Source organism: Lates calcarifer, linkage group LG17 (genome assembly GCF_001640805.2).
Source record: "Lates calcarifer isolate ASB-BC8 linkage group LG17, TLL_Latcal_v3, whole genome shotgun sequence".
In the NCBI taxonomy this organism is placed as follows: domain Eukaryota; kingdom Metazoa; phylum Chordata; class Actinopteri; family Centropomidae; genus Lates; species Lates calcarifer.
The window spans coordinates 7,543,776-7,567,634 of NC_066849.1; the positions used below are offsets into that span (position 1 = coordinate 7,543,776).

Below are 23,859 nucleotides of genomic sequence, written 5' to 3' on the forward strand. Positions count from 1 at the left end.
CTACCTGTAGCTGCCATCCTCAACCCACTTTCACCACGCTCTTCAAACAGAAGCGCCAAAGGCAAGACCAGGCAAGACTTCTTTTCCACCAGCTTCCATACATCTTCCCACACTATAAACACCATGCCTCATGTCTGACTGTTTTTTGTGGCTTTTACCCAATACCATTTCCCATAGGCTCCAGACCTGGAGCTAAAGGTCATGGCTTGGCTACTTTTTGTCAGTCCACTCTGACAACACTGAATGAGAGACTCCGTTGAGTTACAGGAGCTGGTGGAACAGAGACCTTGACTCTTTATTAGGAAAGTGGGTGAAGGTGGGTGGAGGGTGGCAGCTGAAAGTAGATTTGCAGGGAGTGGAGGACACTGCAAATCTACTATCTATTTCCTAATAGAGAACCAAAGCATAGAGAGCCAAGCTGTTCCACTAGATTCTGCTAGCCCTTACCTAAACATGTGATGTTAACAACATGAAATAATGTGGAGGAATGCTTTGTTCCAAGGCTTAATTTTTAGTTATTAGCATAATTATAGGTTTCCTAGTTTCTGTAACAGAAGTACAGTGAACCGCTGAAGTGAAACCAGAACAGTTCTGCTTTCTATATATCACATACATCACATCTGTAGCCATCAAACGCACATTTAAGACCCTTTATAGCATTAAAAGGAAAAGCAGCTAAAAGTGACAGTTGTTTTCAACCAACTCCTGAAGCTAAGGTTACCTCAACTAATATTAGTTTTAAATTTGTTACAGTTGACACAATCTGCCAGCAACAGTTGTCTTTGTCATGTCTCGCAGTATTGTTGGTTTTTCATTTGTTGCTTTGTGAGAGGCACAGTGTAACTTGGTGTTGAAAACAAGTAAAGATGTTATAATTATTGTGCATGTTGATTATGTTAATTTATTTCAGGATGCACACAGAAAAGTATTGACTTGCTGTGTTTCTGTATGTCACAGACAATTTCATATTTACCTACGCACGCTCCCATGTGTATCTTACAAATTACAGTCAGTTGACCTTTGAGCTCATTGTGAGAGTTTAAGATGTCGGATCATCATGGCTGAAAGTATTTGTAGTCTGTTGAACTATAAAGGCAAAGCATGAAAAATATTATACTTGACTACTTTAAAGGAGTGGACAAAGTAACAGAAAGGCCTTATACTACAATGAAACTGCCACCAGTGTTGATTTAACTCAATGGTCAAAGGGATTTTTCCTGCGTTGGACCTCAGTGTGTCATCATGATTTTTGAGACTTCTCCCTTTTTACGTAATGTTATTACATAATTTTATATACGCAAAAGTGAATCATGTTAAGTTGCAATATAATTCATTTCTTGCAGGTTTCTGTGCTTTGTCAAGAACATTTAGAGAACAAGGAACCTAGTGAGTATGACAATATCAAGTTTCTTTTCGTCAGCTATGAGTGGTTTATTTTGGTAATGAAGATTTTAGTTCTGACTCCAGGCATAACACCCAGTCTTTACCAGTTTTGACATTGCATCAATGAACAATTAGGACGTGTCTGTGTACACCTGCATAAACCTGGGTGTTAGCCTGAAGCCAAAAATAAACCTGTAGATGAGGGGAAATTTTACTGTTGAGCTTTGTTCCTGATGCCAAAATAGCTAACAAATTGTACCACACTATCTTTTGCCTCTGAGGACTTTCCAGGTCTTGGAAAGACTGTTTAGGAACAGCGGGACTCAAACAAAAACCGTTTCTGTTAGAACCTGTTTTTCTATTTTTAGAAATGACGAGAGCCAAAGAAATGATGCCAAGCTGCAGATTCAGATCAGAGAGAGAATACAATTACAAAAATAAAAACCATCCATGTGGAATGAGTCTGAAACTGTGGCCTTATATTCATCAGCTCTCCAGCTCTTGTAGTGTATGAGCTGAATGATCCTTCAGTACAGCAGTGCCATGTCAGGTAAGTGTGTGACGTGAACAGACTCCAGTTCACTTTCACTTTTGGTTAAACAATGTTTACCACTACAGGTAATGATGACGAAACTGCTGACTCTCACAGCAGCCAGACAGACAGACAGAGAGAGAGCCAGAGAGAAAGAAAGGGAGGGAGCGACAGAACTGTGAAAACAAGGAAGAGCCGTGCAATTGCAAAATGGAAACTCTTTATTAAAGTTTCATCACAACAGGTGATCAGTGCCAAAGTGGAGGTAGCTACACTGTACATCCCCTGGATTAATTATACAATGTCATGTCACACCCTTCTTTTTAACATATGAAACTACTGTAGCTCTCTTTTGAGAAAATTTCAACTCATTTTGCAACCATTTAAACCATCACCGATATTTATCACGTAACTAAGTATTTAAGACTTCAAATGCAAACATCCTCCTAACCATCTAAAAACAAATTTTTGTGTACAGTACGTATAAAATATTTTATTTACGGATATAGCAGAAATCAAAACCATCAACCCAACCAATACAAACACTGAACATGACATTGTAACACTGGACCAGATAGTAAACCTGCCTATATTATGGCTTGACAGGTGTACAATACAATGTGTCTCACAGCATACTTCCAATATTATCATTCATCATTATTACAACATGGTTTTTCAGTGAATCAGTGTATCATAGCTTAACTAATAATGTACAAAGAACCTAAACCTCAAATCAACACTTGGTTTTTGCTTCATAGCTATGGGCTTACTTTAAAAAAAAAAAACAACACACACGCACACACACACACACACACACACGCACACACACAAAGATGTCACATGTGACATAATAAAACATTACAAAGTGATGTGAGCACTGTCAGTGCAGATACAATCAAAAGAGTGAAAATGTCTACATCTTCTCTCTGGTCTTTACCCTGAGCTGTCTGTGTGTCAGTGTGACGTGCAGCGTCAGACCTGTCTAACCTATGTTTAACTCTCTAGAGACACCAGCTCAAGACACAAGAGATATCAGGTAACATGTTAGTCATAGAAAGAAAAAAAAATCGTCATCCATCATTACTCTCACTGTTGTGGTAAACACCAATACTCTGGCAATCCAAATGAGTTAAACACAGTGTAAGCAGCCATGCAGCACAGAGAAAGTTTCTGAGACTTAGATTGGAGCTTCACAGCAGAATGACTGCACCAAAAACAAATACATTCAATTGGTACTACACAACTTGGCACCATTAAAAAGAAATAAAGTACTGAAGATTATGGTATATTATCTATCTAGCTATACATTCTAAATTTAGAAGGCACCTGAGGAGCAGAGATGCTTTAAAAGTCCTTCATGCTGGTATAAGTACATCATCAGTCCTCACTCAACGTCAACAAATTATACATTTCTCAAATGATTCACGGTTTTGTGTAAACCACTTAAAGATACAATACAACTGCAATAACAGGTGGTCATTTTGTAGCAGGAGTGCATACAAAACAAAAAAAAAAAGGAAACCACTAATTCAGATTTTCAACTTAAAAATCAAAAGCTACCTTTGAAAAGGTTAAAAAGTAGATTCTCTCTAGACAATTAAATAGTAATGGGGGGTGCGGAGAGAGGGTGTTGCTTGTTAAAACGTTAACTTGTTGGTTTAGCTGTTTCAAAATGAGGTCATCATCAATCGCCATGACCAAAAAAAATCAATAATTTTCTTTCACCTAGGACCAAGTAGAAGTAGCTGAAAGTCAAACTAGCATAAGCACAGCTCCCATGGTCGAGGTAATACACAAAGTAAAAAAAATGTCTGTCAACACAGGTTATGCCATTGGTGTGAGTCCTGCTTAGTGTGTCTGTTCTCACAGCGGTGCATGAACACAAGTGCTGAGGAACCTTCCTCAATCCAGCTTTGTCTTTTTCTTCAGGGAGCGTTCATTGGTGCTCATCAAAACTGACACTCTCTCCCCACAGATAGCTCAGGCCCACAGTCGCATTCTTTATCTTGAACCCATCTTTGACGTACAAGTGCAGACTTGCTTTCTCCTCCTTTCTGAGGTATGCTATACTGGAGAGCCCCCTGCAGACCTCATCTGCAGTCTGCAGGGTGAAATTGTTGACACGAGTTTCACTCCCCACCACCTGCAGCTGCAGGATCCCAGTGCGCTCCTCTCCCTTAGTCAGGCTCTTGTAACACACGTCAATGTACACAACATAGGGTCCAGTGCAGCTGATTTTGATTGTGTCATTCTTCTCGTCAGCCAGACTCATCTTATAGCTGCTGGAAATGTGATGAATCTTCAGTGTTCCATTGCTTGAGATGCCTGGGGGGGGAGAAGGCGAAAGAAGGAATGTGAGACATAAAGATTAAAGTGATAGAAAGTGAGAAAATCACACTTTTTCAACTTTGTTGTGAAACTTTAAGCCCTCTTTTTCAATATGAGTGTTTAACAGAAAGATAACGATCAGGTGAAGAAATACTGTTATTTCTTTGGTAACTCACCTGAGATGACATCAAACTGTATGTGTACATTATGATCAGAGGCCTGCTGAGAAAACAAAAAAACAAAAAACACAAATTAACTGTTAGAGATTTACAAGCTTTGTTTATTGACCTTGCATCTCTGCTGATGTTAGTTGACCTTCACTGCCATTATGACTCTGACTCTATAAATGTCGCTCAGTGTGAGTGTCTTTTGAAAGGTCACACAGCTCTGCTCTGTGATCCCTTGATGTTCAACTCTGGGAAGCGCAGAGCTTGTTTATTTGATATGGTGGTTAAGTGACATGGTGTGAAAATAGGCAGGCTGATAGAAACTAGGGAAAGTCTCACAGAATGGATGATTAATACAGGTAGTGAGAGCAGCATTGCAGCAACAAACACCACAGCCTAAATGTAGAACAAATGTTAGTCATTAAAATAATCATTACACAGTAACTGTGCAGATGGGTCTATGTAGATTATCAGTCATCCAGGTCATAGGATATCTGGAGAACCTCTGCACACCACGTCTTGTTGCCTCTGACTTTTAAATAGTTTCAACGAAAACCACAAGTAAAAGTAGTTTTTCTTGACAACAGTCAGTTACTTTCATATGATCACACTGAAAGGACCGGTGTGGCATGGCTTGTCAGTTACAGTTTGAATGTGATCTTACTGTACTGTGCAGAGTAATCCCTCTCAAATTTAGTGATGCTTTCCAAAGTAACGAGCATCTTCTCTGTATGACAAGGCTTTCTCACAGAGCTTGATGCTAACTTTAAATCTATCATGCACCCGGATTTTACCCAGTAAGCTTTGAACCGCTATAACTTTCCAGCCCTGTTATCAAGAGGTAATTGAGAATTTAAGAACCAAGATAAGGCTTTGAAACACCCAGTGTTCTTTGCTGCTGCGGTCACATTTTTAAAATTGCATTGGTGTTCATGCAGCCTGCAGCCTCCTGTGAGTGCACGCCTGACCCAGACATTTCCACACACACATGGTATGAATGAAACAATGCTGCAATGAGGGGGAAGTTTCCGCACCATGTCTATAAAAAATGTGCTGGGCAGGATATATTATGTTTGATAACGCCTGTCTGATGAAGTAAAAATGTCTTGTAACTATTGACATGATTCTTCTTTCCACTGAAGACACTTGATGATATAAGCCTCAGTGTGACATCAAGTTTTAATTAATGTGTGCATGTGCAGAGGTGGTGGTCTGGATGTTGGTCTTTGAGGAATGATCAACTTTGGAGATGAACTTATTCAAATTTTGTGAACCTTAAAATGAATCTACCCAGACACAACAGCAGTGTTTTTAAATCCTCACTTCATATGATAGAAAGTGGCATTAAACTGATGTGAGAAATCTCTCGTGTTTTTCCTTCAGCATTCAGAGTATATTACATGTTCATAGTGATCACCGGTCTGCACATCCCCGTCCCTCGCCTCCTCTCTGGCTACTGAGTTATAATACCCCGCTCCCGGTTTACTCACCTCCCGATTCAGATCTCCCCAGTAAACGTAAAGAGTGACGACCAGGCACGCGGCCACCAGGACGTTCTGCACGGCGACGATTACCGCAAACTTCCTCGCGCGCCACTCCCGGTGGACCACGCGGCCTCCCTCAGCATCCATCCTCCTCTGGTCCATCAGTGCTATGAGCGCCCTGCAGGAGCTCGGCGAGGCTTTTAACGCGAGTGGGCAAGTTGAAAAGGAGGGGAGTGACTGGAAAGAAAGCGCTCATGATCTACACTTTATTTTGTTTGTGCCTTATGTGTGGGTGGGGGGGTTGCAACACACATACACACACACACACACACTGAAAATACACGCGCACACACGCAGCGTGAGAGAAGCAGGAGTGAAACCAGCGCACCGGGAGCTGATTGGCTGACGGCGGCTGACTTTATGTGATGCTGGCACACAAACCGAGCAGTGAAACCTCCCACATCGTGTAGCTGCGCTTCAATCACTGTCATGTTACAATAACATTCATCAGGGGGTGTAAGGACATATTCGAACCCCAGCTTGTTTCTAGGAAACCAGAATCAACGTGCTCGTGTTACAATACATTTCTCTGCAGTTACACCATGATAGATGAAGTTAAACTAAAATTACGAGCGAGCAGCCTCTGACTTGATGGGAAACATGATACAAGACAGTCAGGTTTTAGTGTGTCGGTCTTCACAGCAGGCACCTGCTGAGCAGGAAAAATGTTAGCCAGTTTCTTCTCCTCTGGAGAGAAATTGTAACTTTCCTTCCTTTTGGAAAACACTTCACTTTAATGTCAGGAGCTGGATGAGAAGATTGATACCACTCTACAGTTTGTATGCTAAATATGAAGCTAGAAGCTGTTTAGCCTAGCTTAGCATAAAGACTGGAAGCAAGGGGAAACAGCTAGCCTGGCTCTGACTGAAAGGAACAACCCTGCCTAAAACCACAAGATGTAGTGTTTTCATGTTGATTCCTGCCCAGATTAAGCAAACTTATTACAACATTCCAATTAGTGAGCATTACAGGTGCTGGTATGTGGGCCCAGACTATTTCCCGACTCCACCTATTCCCAGTATTTATGCTAAGCTAAGGTGACAGACAGCTGGCTGCTTATTTAGCACAGTCATCCGTCCATCAACAAGAAAGCAAACGTATGTCTTTGAAAATTTCAAACTATTCCTTTTTAGGGTAATGAAACATCACTCCATTTCGGTTTAATTAGTTAACCAAATTAACACAAACTAATCATCTTTGAAGGCTCTGAGGGTCTGGAGCAGTTGTTCGGTTGGTAGTTGTTTTCTTGCATCTGTCTCACTTGGGTTTCATCAAGCCTGAGCCATGCTGAATGACAGGGGGACTATTTTTTTGGCGAGTCATATATATATATTTTTTTCCCTCGACACAATCTGATCATTTCCACGGGGCCACATCATTTTGAGTCTGAGTGTGTGGTGATATACAGTGTGTTTGTGGTCCTTGTAGTGAGTCAACAGTCATAATGTCATACTTAATGGTTTTATCTTCACTGTCTTCCTACACACTGATTTTGATATTCCTGTAATAGGTGATGGGACTTCTGCAGTGTTTGTCACATTAAGAGGTGGGTTTGCAGCGGGCTGTCATCACATTGCTACACTGTCCACCCTAAAGGGAATCTATACCATACATACATTATCTTAGAGGGACATCTAGTGTCTGTAGTTATGAGTTAATGATACAATTGTGGTATTTTTGGTGTACTTTTTTCCACTTCATGTTCACTGCTTCCCAGAGAGGGGCACATATAGAAAAAAAATCCTACTCAAGAGATCAAAGAGAGGGGAAAAAGCCACTCGTAAATGATAAAAGCTAATTGGTGTATGGTGCGTTGACACCATGACAATAATTAGTTCTGTACTTTTTCTAGCAACAATATGACAATATCAGAAAAGTCTGTGTTGTCCCTGTGCAGAGGCATATTCAGAATTTACTCTGACACGTCCTGACATGCCCCAACATGACAAAAACAGTGGTTTTTTTTGGTCAAAGTTTCAGTGTTTTGGTACATGTCCCAACAAAAACACCTGCTTAGTGTAAACGAAACAGCTGTCCTACATCATCTGAAGTGTTGCACACACTGACACAGAGGAGGCTGGAGGCTGACAGCAAGAAAAAGACAGAGCAGGCAGCTGAGAGTGAACATCTGCATTGTGGGAAATGGGGGACCTGCCAAATGGTTTCACAATTACATTTCCCTTCTGTGGGTGTAGCAAACACAACACAAGTCACTCAAACCAGAGAGTAAGAGTATACGCTTTGTAGCCATGATACTGCTACTGTCGGTGTTAACAAACATGATGAAGTAAATGTCAAGTGATAAGGAAAAGCTCCTGTGGTGACAGATGATCTGTAACAGAAGCACACCATCAGATGGGGAATTTCATCACCAGGGGTACTGCAACAACATGTAAACCTATTCACAGGTCAGGGAATACTGTTATCACATTCAGAGGGATGAGGGGGTTTTTCTCTCTCTTGTTGTTTTTTTTTTTTTTGGATAAGCTGGGTATTTCAGTTTCAGCATACATCAACATCAAGAGCAGAAGGATGAGGAAAGTTTGAGTTTGTGGAAGAAAAGTGTTATTGGGTTAATCATCAGCAGCCCACACACATCCTCTTTACAACCATCTGCAACCTGATCATGCAAACATGATGTGGAAGAAGTGGAAAAAGCAAAACCAAAGTTTGTTGAGTTCTAAAATTTGCTTAAGGTGAAAAGTTGAAAATACAGATCAGACATGTTGTGTCTGCTCACAGTTCAGTGCAGTCAGCTGCTCTTAAAGTCTACGCTGGAGGATCAGACCTCAGCTGGAAATTGTGGGCTTATTCACAGGTGCTCAAACCACAACTCAAAACACCTCTTCACCTTCATCATCAAAGTCTGTATCGGAAAAAAAAGAAAAAAAGATTTTGATATGCAACCTGCACTGGCTCCACCTCACAATATCTGTTTATATCTCCAGATGACACAAATGTCAACAGCCAGTTATCAAAGCTGTGGGAAAATATCACACAGTCTGATCAACACTGTACTGCATGCAACTCTTTTTTTTTTTCTTTGGGAGATAATCTCAGGTAATGACAAAAAGTGCAATCCCATAGTCACAGACACAATATTTTGCAATTGCACCTCTGAGTAATATGTGGCTAAAGAGATACTGCTGTCTTGCATTTGAACTGAATTTAGGACAAGAGGTGATTCAAACTCAGAGGAATGAAAACAAACTTTTACAGAAAGTGAGATGAGGACAGATGAAAACAAAAACTCGTTATTATAAACTAAATGTTAACTATAACTGGTGTGTTCCAGATATGACCTGTAATGCCTTTCACATCAAACCTGACTGAGGTAAAAATATCTGAGCCACTAAAAGGAAGAGTAAAGTGAAAGTCCCTTCCAACATTGACAACACCAATACATATCTCAAAACATCCCTTGCGCTTTTAAGTGGTGAACGCATGGAAGAAAAGGAGGCTGAGTGACAACCACAATGAAATAGATCATAGTTTAATGCTGAAGATGAACCCACACACCTGACCTCTGAATCCCCTCCCTTCAAGTCTGTCATGTCAGTAGCTGTCTTATTTACGGCACAATATGGCACTCTCCCATACACATACCCACGCACACTCACGCACACACTCACTCACACACACACACACACACACAGACACACCCTTAAGTTTATTTAATATTATTATCCACAAATTTATATTCTTTCTCCTCATAATTCTATGTCACTACTTAGTTAAATATGTACACACTGATGGGGTAGAGCTGAATGGATTTCTTTTCTCTCCAGTCAAAGTTACATTTCAGTCCGGGGGGTGGGGGGGGGTATTTTCAGTTCTAGAACAGATTTTCAATTTCCTGGACTGTGAGTTTCATCCAAATGTTGGTTGCTCATTTTAACCTTCCCTCCCCCTTTTTGGAGTCTCTGCATCTCTCTGAGCTCCATCTTTCTCTTCTTAGTTGACTCCTAGAACAAAGGCTGGACTGGGAGGGAGGATCTGGCACACGGCAGGAGTGTGGTCATAACCAGTAGTAGGAGACGGAGAGGCTCTTACAGCAGATACTGTCCTCTAGTGCACAGCAGTCCTGAGAGAACTTTTTTTTTTTTTTTTTTTACTGAAAGTGACAAAGTTCCAACTCCTTGAATCCAGTGATTCCTTTTTTTGAGAACCACTCCAGTCTTGTCATAGTGACAAACATTGAAGGGACAAAGGTGGAAAAGAAATGCACAGTCTTTGTTCCACCCTGTCAATCCATTTACTCACTCTGCATCTCTTTCTTTAACACCAGGGCTGATCCATTTGCTCAGTCACCTCCCTCCATGTCACTATCCTCCTCTCCAGGCTCAGGAAGTAAGTCCTGGCTGTTCCAGTTTTTTGGGTGTTTTCTCCTCTCTTTTCTTTTTAGGGGTGTGGGAGGTTCATTCGGTCCTCGATTAGTGTGTTGTCAGGGCCCTGTGCCTCCATGCACTGTTTAACAGTTGCTATGACTCCAGAGAGACGCCTGTCCAAGGCTGCGAGGTGTGGTTCAGCCAGGACCGGGTGAATAGGGTCAAATGCCAGAGCCTGCCGCATCGCTGAACTTAGAGCTCCACCTCTCAGCAGGTTTAACCTGTTCCACGTGGACACACGGACCCTGAGACAGAGGGGAAACGCACAAGATATTACAGGAAAAAATGATCAGTGAAGTTAAGAAGAAAATGTTAATTTGGCAGTTTTCTGAGTACTCACATGCAACACTGGTAGAGTGGTGCGAGGATGCTTCGTTCATCCAGAGCTGCGTTCCCAAAGCTGCACACAAAAAAACAAAAGCAAATTCTGATTAAAAACTACAGTAAGGCGACCGAAGCTGAAGGCCTGTCTGCACTGTGGTGAGGAGAAGCCATCGAAATGCATTAGACACACTCTACTCGCTGCAGCACTGTAGAGAACTGCACACACGCACACTCACACCAAAAACACTTTAAAATGCAACATGTCTATGATACACTCCACTCAGAAAAGTCAACTGAAGCAGAAGAGCGAACAAAATATAGATGTTATGAGTTCAGAGACAGTGCATGTGTTCTGACGTCAAAAGTCAGCAAATCTGGAGAACAAGGGCTACTCTGATTTCTAAAACACACTCAAACATACAGCTAAAGGTTTTAGAGAGTCTTTGAAGCTGCTTAACATCTCTATTCATGAGTGAAATACATGCACATCGTGGTGCATGTAGCATGGTGTTCACCATGGGATCCGGTGCGTCTTGACACTCAGCACTCCTGGGAAAGTGCTTGTGGGCTGATGAGTGGATTTTGGGGAGGAGATGCAATAATTTGTAAAAAGGGAACTGCATACCGACATGAAAACATCATCACAACGGTCAAGTAGGGAGGAGGGTTGCTTCGCTGCCTCTGGTATTGGGCAGCTTGCCATCGATAAGGGGAATTCACCAGTTTATAAACATATCTTACAGGAAAAAGTCAAAGTGGTTTTCCATCTGCTGAAGCTCAGTAGAGGTTGTGCGATGCAGCAGGACAATGACCCTTAACCCTGAGGTAAATCTACTACACAATGACTTCAAACAAAGAAAATCTACCTTTTGGAGTCAGACCCCCAACTTTAACTGAACAGAGATGTAGTGGAGGACGAGGACAACAATCAGACTTCAACATTACAGTTTGCTAGCATGCAGGTCCTGCCAATATTAGCCACAATAGAAAAAAAAAGGACATTTTAGCAGTTACATGACGGCTCAGCTGTCTCTTTTAGTTTTCAGGTTATTTGCCACACTCGCTGTACATTTGTGATGTGCCAGTTTCCCTTGGTGTATCCAGAACTCAACTTTTTAGGGATCATTTTCTCAAATTTGGAAGTTACACTTGACTTTTTCCACATCTTGCTATCGTAGTTGTAACTGTTGGTGTTGGTCAGTTTCAACTTAAAGCGAGCAGGAAATGACACTGACTGGCAGGACGTTTTGGAGGTCACTCAACTCATGGAAGCAATAAGCAATCTCCTTCTGCTAGCTGAACTCAAGGCCAATCTCATCTCACATCAGGAAATGAAAAAATGAAATGAAGCTGCTAAGTTAACTATCTGTTACACAACTGAATACATATTGAAAATAGAGATTGCTAATGTGTTGATTAAAATGATATAATCAGTAGTTCAGTTGGAAAAACAGCCATCACACGGGCAGAAAATGTTCCACTGATCATCAATAACAAAATAAGTTCAGAGAAGGATCAACAGCTTAATATCCTCACTTCATGGAAGTGGCTGTTCCCATGAATCAGCTTAAAAGAAGTTTCAGTGGCAATAAGCGAGTTCTTGAAAAAGATAAGCATGCTAGAAAATGTGAACACATAGTGTAAATGAAAATGAAAATTAAATGTCAATTGCGAGATGGAAAACTTCCTAAAAATCATCAGAATGTTGTGCTAATGTATCAAAACACATTGGTTGAATAATGCTCAGCGTTTCCACTAAATCCCTGTTGCTGACAATATTGCTATGTTGGACAGACAGTGATTCCCCTTGTTGCAGTGGTTTGGTTTAATGAGTTCAGTCCTTGAAGGGGAACTCCCACAGAATTTTAACTGTTAATTTAAACAGTTTGAATCTCCTATTTCTGGAAAGAAAAAAAAAACCTCAGAGGGTGTGTTGAAAAATGCTATTTAGTTCTTTTTATTCAAGTTTTTTTCATCTTTATTCTCTCTGTTTATCAAATCCATTTAATAGAAATGGTTTAAATGTGAATTATGTTTAAAAAGAAAAAAACAAACAAATAAAAACTGAGATGATAAACGTTAAAATCCTTCACATTCTCGCTCACCTCTTTGCATTGTCAAGCAGGATGAGCATGCTGGCGCCGCCGTCGTCCTGGAAACTCTCGTAGTGATGCCGATCGGCGTTCCCAATGAGGTAATCAAATATGGCCGTGTCTATGACGTCCAGCAGCCTCGGCCCTGCGTCGTACGGGGGCATTTTCTTCACTGCGTCACAGTAACTCTCATCGTACTCCCACCTGGATGTTTAAAACACATGCAAATCCATTAACACCAGATCAAACTCTACCATACAGGTGTCATCTGTTTTTATGAGAAGCTAAAACTGTTGTAAATATTATTTCAAATTCTGATGTTGACAAAATATGTCTGAAGTGTTTTCAAATATTGAGCCACTGCAAACAAGCCTATGAGGTCGCATTTTATGAATGTGTGCGGTACGTTTCCTGGTGTGTTTGTGTGTGTGACATAAAGTTTAATTCCTTGTACGCAGGTGCACTCTGTCATCACTGTGACCTCTATAACTGGAACGTCCTCTTACCCTTACATCTTCTTATGCTGATGAAATTTCTATTTGTCAATTTTAATATCACACTGTGTACAATTACATCAATAGCCTGGTATCACAAAGGAGATCTCATGATAGCAGAGTACACATGCTCTAGATGAGCAAACCCTTAACAATGCTAGTATGATCTCATCATTGTGTGTGAGAGAGACGATTCCAGGATCCTATTGTGCATATTTTAGCAATGTTACATAATTTTACATTTATGCACTTCACTGAACTAAACTTCTGCAATTTAGGTCTGATGGTGTTCTGATCACTCGGCAGAAGACATCATTACTGCTGAGCTAAGCAGGTTTGCCATTACAGACCCGACATGCTGACATAATCAGCTGTGACTCAGTGGGTGCACTGTCCTCATTGACGAGAAGCTGAGTCTTGATTTTTTGAATGTCAGTCAAAATTCACTCTTCAATTATTCTGTAAAGTCAGCCTTTTCTTTAATATGTAATGACTACTGAGGGTGTGAGAATTGACATGATCAAGGCAAATTTTCTCACATGATGTCAATATAATCAGCTTTATCTACATGAAAGACTACACAGCGCACGCTGAAAGAACTGTGTGGGACATAAAACGCTGCACACACACAGCTCCTTCTATATTGATGTAAACCTACTCACATCAAAGCTGTATTGCAGTATTCATCATTGTATCTTTTTGAATGCCTGAAAATGTGTAAATTTCCTGTAACTATATATGCTGTAACATCACTATTAGCAGTTTCCGTTGGCTCTGCGATAACATATTGCATCGTAGTGGTAAAAAAAATACTTGTCAGCATCGTCATTTTCTACATATTGAAGCTCCTTTTGCTATGTATGCACAACATGATCACACATTATGAGAAAATGTATTTCCCCCATAATTTTCATCACATTCCCTTGAAAGAACAGAATGCTTTGGATATATTATGTGGAAAATGGGGATTTCCTTGAAAGAAACTCAGGTAAGTGTAAGTAATTTCTTTGTTAGTGGAAACTTAACGCTGTTATTTGTGGAACTGTATAGTGGCCTGCAGACAGATTTTACATCTTCGCAAAGTTGTCTAACAACGAATAAAATTCTCTGCCAGGAATTAATGCTAGGCTTTAATTTGATCTCTGTTTCTGGATCTGTTTCTCTTTTCCCTATCATTAGTAAGAAACTGCAAAGTTCTTTCCAGGACACGTCTTGGAAATAATTATGAAATTCTAAACCCAGAAAACACACCGCACACCACCAATAATTGCCTTTTTTTAATTAAGGTACATAGCCTTTGCTGTAATGCATGAAATAGTCAAACTGATGCATTCACTCCTGCTTTGAACCATAATGAGTTCAAAACAAACACTTGCCTAAAAAATATTGAAATGAATTACTGAAATGTGCATTTACTTCCAAAAGTTAAATATTTCACTGTTATAAATTCAGTGGTGTTTTAACAGTTGGGTATTCAGTTTGAAACTAAATCTTTTATTAGCTTTTCATAGAAATATTTGCAGTAGTATCAGATGACAAGCCCTCCACCCTCATCCGTCTCCTTCTCTTTTGTTCACCCTCCCACCCCAGGAAGTTGTTCTCAGAATAAAGGAGTAGGCGAACCGTCATTACGCTTTGATAGTAGGAAACAAGTTGGTCCTTTTACAGGCACTGACTTAAAATACGTTCATTATGAAAAAAACTATTGACACTCATCAGATCATCTCTGGATTCACACTCAACACCCACCTGGCCAGTTTCCCCTCTCTGTACGTGCGCCCCCACGGATGTCTGTGCTTCTGCAACGGCCAGACATCTGGCAGCCAAAGGGTTAATGATCCCTCCATTATCTCTCCCTCTGCACACGCCGGCTCACTCTCCCGGCAGTAGTAACACTTTCCATAGAAACATGTATTATTACCTAAAGAGAGAAAAAAATGGTGCCCACGAGAATAAATCTACCTGACCATGATCTTATCGATGATGAGACATGAGAGAACATGGCTCTGTAAGGACAAACAGTATGAAGCCATTTGACACATTCAGAGAAAAATAAATCAGTTACAGAGTGAAGAAGTGTGCACAAGCAGATGTTCAACAGAGCAAAAGTTAAAAAAAAAAAAAAACTTCCCTGGGGTTCAAAAATACCACTGTCTACCTGTGCTTTCCGGTGTAGTGACATTTCACAAGGTCATATTTTCACATTTCACTGGCATGTAATGTATAGAAACCTGAATTAGAGCAATCACATTTTATTCCTTACACATAAAAGATTAACAATTAACAAACCTTTTAGTTGATAAAATGTAAAAGCAACACCAAAACAGACCACCCAAACTGTCAAATCTGATGTCTGTATCTGGCTTCTTCAAACACCTGATTTACAGTCGCACTCAACACTGACTTTTCACATTTACAAAACAGCAAATCTTTGTTTTAATTGTGAGTTACTGAAACTATAAATCAATTATGAAAACAGTCACTGATTAATTTCTGCTGAATGACTAAAATAATTTCAGCAGTAGTTAAATGAGGAGACAATACTACAAAATACTTCCACGGCTGTTTCATAGACAGACTGAAGTTGCTGCTGTGTGGCTGGAAAAACATTTCAACAAACAGCACAAAGTAAAACTGCACCAAAGACAAATGTGTAAATACAGGTATAGGTAGAGAAGTCATTAAACTGCTCATGACAAGATAATTTGTTTCCACACAAAGTTTTCTCTTGCAGGACCTCGGACTCTGGAGCAAGATCTAAGGCTTACTTCAATAAATAATGGGTTTACTGTGACCCTAAAATCTACACTCATACATTTTTCAAAAAGCATCAGGCAACTGCACAGTACTCCGGTACTCTGCCATCTGCTGTCAATTTAAGTGTCACAAAAATAAAAATAAAGAAATAGACATTGAGAATCTGCCTATTGAAAATGCAACAGGGACAGCCAGCTAATGTGAAGGTCAGAAACAGTATCTTCACTCTTCACAGAGGCTGTCACTAAAGCGAACTAAGAAACAAAATCCAACTTAAACTTACTTAAACTTAACTTAAACCGACTTAAAACAAAAAGAAGATATCATTTTATTTTTCTTGGTATAAAATAAATTACCTGGCCAAGGTCCTACTTGATAGTCCCACGTTTTGTCATGCCGAAAGTAATACATACTTGAAATTTTTATCAGCTACGATGGTAATAAAGTTCATATTACTCACACCGGATCTGAACCCACAAATAGTTGGTTACACAGAGAGTGCCTCAAAGCAGTGAACATTTCAGTTCTGTCTTCACATGTCTGTTTTTTTCCATTGTGAATTGATGCGATCTGTGCTTGATGTTTCGGACCTGATTTAATCTGAACTTATTGTCCCATCAGCTCTGACTCTGCTGTGAAAGTGAAACAGACAAACCCTGGTTCAGTCTGTTAGGTTCATTCAAGACACGTTCATCACATTTAACCCCGTTTTTCTGAAACCCCTTTATCAAACACTCCTTATGAGCTGTTATAAGAAGAAAGCACTGAAATGCATGCAAATATATCAGATCTGTAATAAATATCACATTGGGTTGAACTTTGAATGTTCAGATGTTGTTAAGATTAAATAGTTGTCAAGGTCATTATCATTAATGAGACTGGAGTTTCTGTAGCAGTGAAACAAGACTCCCTGAACTCTGTTCCTCTTCACTAATGCAGCTTTAAAGGGTTTTTTTTTTTTTTGGTTCGCCCACATTACAAAAAGAATATTTTCTCACAAATACTGTGGGCAATGCTTAGAATGGGCCGTCTGGAATTTCTTTTCAGAACAAGTACTTTCAATAAAAATTGCTGATGGTGAGATCTGTGGATAATCCCGAGGACACTTTTGTTTCTGTGGATTTTTTTCAATGTCATGTTGGTGGCACAAACAAAGTTCTATTCATCGCCATTGTGGTGAAGACAGAAATCTCTTGATCATACATTTCCTTGGTTTGGAACTTGATCAGCGGAGTCTAGTGGTAGAGGTCGTTTGTATTTGGGAAGAACCAACACTTTGAAGTTTGTCCTTATTAAGATGCTCTATTGGAAACTGAATGATAGATATCTGTGTCTGCTTGTTGTCAGTGTGATAGTGGGTTGTATTCTGGCCACAAGCATTAAAAACCACAATGGCAAGGACCGTTACAAGAGATGACTCAAACACTAATTGGCGGTAAGTGACAGGTTTAAACACATGGCAAATCACAAGACACGATCAGCAACAACCAGTAAAAATTCTATGGTGTGATGAGGAGAAGAACCACAAATATGACAGCATGGCTTAGCATGACTTAACAGCAGATAAAGTGTAGCAGCAAAGGACATCAGTCGTTCTGATTTTAACCTTCAACAGTGACACAAAGATATAGCACAGCTGCCATCAGTAACCTTTAATAATCATTACCCTGTGTCATCACAGCAGTAATCTATGTGAGATTGTTTCTCTGCTCTCGTCATGCTTTGAAACACATCAATAAATAATAGTTCATAGTATGTGTTCATATAACCTCATTAATTAATGCTGCTTTTCACTGCAACAACAATATGAAATACAGAGGGCTGCAACTACCAATTATTTTCATTCTCAATTAATCTGACAATTATTATTTCAACTAATAAATTCATCATTTAGTCTAAAAATGCCTCGAGCCCAGACTGCTGTCATCAAATGTCATGTTTTGTCTGACCAACACTTGCTTATTAACCCTTGTGTTGTCCTCTGAGTCAAAGTGACCCGGTGGCCGACAATGTGCCTTTGTTTGTGTGTGTGTGTGTGTGTGTGTGTGCGTGTGTGTAGTAGGATTTGTTGTTGTGCATGATATTCATGATCTCATTCTGAAGTGATTATCTTTTGTTTTTGGATAATAGTAAGAAGAAAAAGTATACGGAATACGAAGGGCAACGGGAGGGCTGAAATGTAAAGAAAAGCAGCAAATTGTCATGAAAGTTAGAGGAAGGCAATATGGGTAAAATACGGGTATATGCCATTTTGCTAAATTAATATGTACTGTGATGTAGTACATTTACTGGAGAATAAAGTCAGCACCTTTTTATGGATACCATATTGTTGTATATTAGTATATATTATTATTATATACTAATAACTGATAATTAAAAGCACATTATCAAATGGACACAAAAATTCCTAAAAAAAAACAACAAAATTCTAATATTGCAGTAAAAAAGCTGATGTGCAACACTGCCCATTAATGAGAGCTACCACGACAGTATGTAAAAATCTCAGAGGATAAATATGTCTGTTTTATTGACTACCTGAGTGAGAGCCTGACAAGATCAAAAATGATCATATTAATCAAGACGTCTTTAAAGAGTACTCCAGTGATTTAGTATTACACTACCATTAAGTTACTGGGACAGATGATCAGATACAGATGAAAGGGAAGAATGGTCCAAATCAAAGTAGCAGAGGCCTGAATTTCAGTCCCCACAACGAGTCAAAGTCTAAAAACACTGAATTCTCCATTTCACCAAAACGCAACCGATGACATATTAACATTAAAACCTCAGTGCCTGGTAAACACTCATGTCTTTCAATGTCATGACTTCAGTTTCCTAATGCTCCACTGTGGTCTCCACACCGAGATGAGAAAATAACCCCCATGACCTCAACTGAGGTTATTTTCTCACACTTTAGAAAACTCATCCAGAATACATCACATAACTGTTTTCACATGTTCAGTAGGACAGCCCCCCTGACTGATAATCTGACCTTTATGTGTAAAATTGCTGGAGTTCCCCAGTTACAAAGGTGTTTATTGCAGGGATACTGTATTAAGCCAGTCGCTCAGTCCTCATGTGTTACTTTGCCTGAGTTTGGGATGCTCAGCTCTCTCTCATCTACAATATATTCAGAATGTATTTTGACCCTTTCACTGTGTTAACACTTTGTTATGTTGCTGCCTTGTACAAAAATCCTTTCAATTCATGTTTCCCTCATCAATCTACGCTCAATAAATTATCACACTGACATAAGTATTCAGACCCTTTACTCAGCACTTTAATGAAGCAGTGACTACAGCCTCAAACCTTCTTTGGTATGATGCAACAAGTTTTTCACACCTTGATTTGGGGATTTTCCACCATTCTTCTCTCCAGATCCTCTCATGCTCCATCAGGTTGGATGGACAGACATTTTGATCTCTCCAGAGATGTTCAATTGATTTCAAGTCAGGACTCTGGCAGGGCCACTCAAGGAACGTTCACAGAGCTGACCCTAATCTCTGTACTTTGCTCTGTTCAGCTATCCCTCAGCCTTGACCAGTCTGTGTGTTCCTGTTGCTGAAAAACACCCCCAGAGTACAATGCTGTCACCACCATGTGTCACAGACACTGGGAAGGTATTGGGCAGGTTGACGAGCGGTGTCTGGTTTAACTGAAGCCAAACCGTTCAGTCTTGGTTTTGTCAGACCAGAGAATCTTGTTTCTCACAGTCTGAGTTTAGGAGCTTATTTGCAAACTCCAAATGGGTTTTCTTATGTCTTTCACCGAGGATTCAGGCTTTGTCTGACTGCTCTGGCAGCCCACACAGGCTCTCTGGTGCTTAACCACAGTGACCATTGGGTTCTTCTCCCCCGTTGCTCAGTTTGGTTGGCAACAGCTCTAGGAGGAGTCCTGGTTGGTCAAAACTTCTTCCATATAAGAATTATGGCGGCCAAGGATCTCTCTACTTATGTCAATGTAATATTTCAGGCCTCAACACAACAAACTAAGAAAAAAGTGAGGGCGTCTGAATACTTTGAGTGCACTGTATCTGTGATAGAAAAATAACACAAGAAGACTATTCTACCTGTCATGTTGTATTGTCTTCCTCTCCGGCAAACATGTTTGTCAAAAGCATAATCTCGACTTGACGTCATTACACTGTATTAACTTTATGGGACTACACCCTCACCAAACAGGACTCGGCAGGGTGTCTCCTGGTCTAATGTGTTGACTGAGAAGTGTCAGTGAAAAAGATGGGGGGAGGTGAATGAGACAGAGAATGAGAGTGATCAACAGACACAGTGAAAAAGAAAGTGAGGGAAATCATTCACACAAAAACACCATACTCTCACTCTGGTCTGTCTGAAAACCCTCACTTCTCACTAGAAAGAGTGGACCAGTACTCACCCTGCATGAGGAAGGTGCTCAGCAGCTGGTCCGTGGCCACGGGCTTAATCTCTGTCCGCAGGTTGATGTATCGCCCCACCACGAGAGGTGCTCTCCTAAACCCTAGGATCCTGCAGAAAGGGCAGGAGAAGATACCAGGAGATTATTACAGTTCTGCTCCACTGAAAGATCAGAGAATAAACTTCAGACACACAAATTATGATGTCTACGCACCTATCCAAGTGAAAAGCCGCCACCTCTGCGTTGTGTCTGTCATAGCCTGCGTATGGTTCGCCCTCAACAACATAGTCTCTATTATATCTGAGGGAGGCGGAAAAGGACAAAAGTAAGAGAGCTGAATCACTCTTAAGCATAAAATACAAGTGTATTATTCTATTTTTAACACAACTGACCTTTTGGGTTTGAAGACCACTTTCTGTCCCCCATCCAGCACCAGCAGGGCTTTGAGCTGAGTGCCCTTATAGCCCACGTCTGCCCGTTCTATTCTGGCAGCACTGAGGGCAGTGAGCACGGCAGCCAGCTCTGGGGTCTCCTCAGGGTACACCTCTCTCGGACCCACCCACTGGCTTGCTATCTCCCATGGAGACTGGAGGGTGTGGGTGAGACGAGCGCCGCGGGACAAAGAAAGGCCAGCTTCCATCTGTCAGAGATGAATGATAATTACAGTGTGTGCTGATAACTATGTCCTCAAATATCCTCTAGCAGGGTGTGACTGCATAGCAGCGACAACTGGAGTACTGCACATTCTAGTTTATTAGTCGCCCCAGCAAGAGTGCAGTTGTTTTTATACATACAGTATTTATTTAAACAGAACTCAGAGGAACAGTTGGTTTGCCCCCTGACCTTGCGAAATGCTCTGAGGTCGCGTCTGCTGGCTGCAGATCCTTCGCCTCCATCCAGGAGGAAGATCTTGGCCAGGCCCAGCAGGAGGAGCACGGCACACAGCACCACCATGCGCTGTTTGAGCTTCATCTCTGCTCCGGACCGGCCCCCTGAAGCCTTCCTCGCCCGATGCTGTGTGTTTCCCCCTCTGCGAATCCCCCTCACCCCTGATGCATGGCCCTTGCAACTCCCTGTCACCCGTCCGCCCGCCTGCCGGCCAGACAAACTCTTCTGGAAGGACGGGAGCTGCGGTGCCTGGAGCAACAATCAGAGCAAGCAGGCAGTCACCTGGAGGGAGTGCGTGGGACACGGGAATAAGAGAGGGCCGGGAGGGAAAGGGGGAGAGAGAGAAAAGAACAAGGAGAGGGGAGACAGAGAGAGCGAGAGATGAAAACCGTACTGTCAATATCATGTGGTAGAGAAAACTGATTGATTTGCTGCCCCTGTTGCTTGTTTTCCCTCAGGACAGCTGGTGACCCATTACTGCAGCACAGTTGATGCCTGTCCAGCAGGTGTAACTACATCAGGATGTCACTGTGTCTGCTCTGTGTAAATTTAAGATACGCCTCATCACAAAACCTGTACCATGTGCAAGATGGGCAGCTAAGCCTTGGCTGTTATCACACTGAATTAAACAGCTCTGTAACTGTACATATGTGCAGCTACAGTATGGGGAGGGCTGTGTTTAAGTGAAGGAGCCACATTTACAACATGCAAACTTCACAGTTTCAGACAATAACATCCCTTTCTCTCCATCAAGGGATGTGGGTAAATAAACTTTGTCTTTTATTGGCCCCTGGCTGTTTCCAGTGGGGGGAGGGTGATGGACATGTACTCCTGCTGTGGTGCAGAGGAGGATTTTTTTTTTTTTTTTGGGGGGGGGGTCAGATGAGGTGGTGGATCCAGTAAAGCCCCTCTGACTTCACAGTCTAATCTTGCTGGTGATGTGATGTGATCTGGAGTCCAGTCATACAAATACAAAACCTCATGATGAATTCATACGCCTGCTGAAGCTAAACACATTTCCAAACCGGGCTGAAACATGTCAGCTCTGTGAGCTGCACATCACGGCTGTAAGATTAATACAACTGCCACGTTTAACTGACAGTTAACTGACTCTGTTGTGGTTAATGTGCGTTGGCGTTGATGTATCAAAACAAGCTAATCATTAGCGGGCTAACACACAATAAATGAGGGTCCAGCCGGTGTTGATACAGCTCAGCTTGCACAGGTTTGGCCACGCAGGCAGTCACTTCTTACACACAATCAGTCTTTCATGATGTTGCTGCCTTTTTCTAACACTGGTGAGAAAACGACTGCTCAGCAGTGACCGCCATAAAAAAAACCCACCTAAACTCTCCGCCTGGCTACACCATTTACCTTCTGCGATAATTTTGAGTATTCAGGTAATCAGGTCACCGTATCTGCAGCGATGTGGTCACATCTATATCTCGACAGGGCTAGCATCTTAGCAAGCCGCTGTACACCTTGCTCTGTAGGTTAGCTAAACCAGCCTGCTAGCTTCATACAGTACGTCGTCTGTTGTGTTTACTGGCCGCTGACTGAGCTGACTTACCTTGTGGCCATGTGCCGTTCACCGTAGACAAAGTAGCTTCACGTGTCTGTAAAGTCCTGCGAGACTGGAATTAAATGTAATAATTTATCCCGCTGCTAAAAGTCATGGTGGTTTGTCATTTTCACAATCCCCTCGGTGGCTCCCTTCCCTCCGCCCTTTTCCTTCGATTCCTACTCTGGCCTGCCGTGCACTTCCTCCCCCAGTGGGTGCTCCAGGCAGCCACCAGGTGGCAGTGTGACACCACGCCCCACACACCGTCTGGGTACTGATGAATCGGAGACTCCTCTATATATGGTTAATTAGCTGTACATAAATATTTACTAAATGGTTTATAACACACCATAATGTAGTTATATGAAGCTGTAAGACATTCTAGCAACTTCTTTTATGAACACATATTTTACAATATTACTATAGCACTATTTTACTGTAGTGTTGTTCGTTATCTGTTTATACTGGAGCCTCCACTTAAAGGTGCCCACAAGAGGAGTTACAGTATATACTATACTGTATCTGCTTACAATTACATTGTAAACATTTGTTGAATGTTTATCTGCTGGTTAAAGTATCACAGTATTACATTGCTATACTCTACTGTCCAACCTTTTTATGACTTGGAAACCCCTTACAACAAAGGTATGTCTGCTTGTTGTCCTCTCACAGGCTGTGGCCAGTTCAAACAAGCCTAAAAATACATTTAACATAACAGAAATGGTTGTAAGTGTACTCAATAGAAAGAAAACTATCAGTATTTGTAACAATTCACTGACCGTTGTTTTAAGTGCCAAAAATTTGAAATTGCATAACAAGAAATATTTCCCAGTACTGACTGACCCGTCACTGCAAATGAACCCACAGCTGTTCATTAATAAAAAGGCCAACATCTGCACTGTGATGGATGTGATTGCAATGTTCGCCTAGTGAAGCAATGTTTCTTTTAGAAAACTGCTGAGTAAAGAAATGAGCCAACACAGTTACTGTAAACGTAAATTGTTCCTT

General features: G+C 41.1%; 1 protein-coding gene across 1 annotated transcript; it reads right to left on the reverse strand.

Moving 5' to 3' along the window:
• Positions 1-9,431: 9,431 nt before the first annotated feature.
• On the reverse strand, positions 9,432-23,059 carry fam20b (FAM20B glycosaminoglycan xylosylkinase). Its single transcript, XM_018670337.2, has 9 exons — positions 22,861-23,059; positions 21,246-21,572; positions 20,795-21,042; positions 20,616-20,702; positions 20,403-20,512; positions 15,003-15,174; positions 12,772-12,963; positions 10,683-10,742; positions 9,432-10,587 (listed from the first exon to the last, which is right to left on the reverse strand). The coding sequence occupies exons 2-9, from the start codon at positions 21,372-21,374 to the stop codon at positions 10,356-10,358; spliced, it is 1,230 nt and encodes a 409-aa protein (XP_018525853.1). The 5' UTR covers positions 21,375-21,572; positions 22,861-23,059; the 3' UTR covers positions 9,432-10,355.
• Positions 23,060-23,859: the final 800 nt, after the last annotated feature.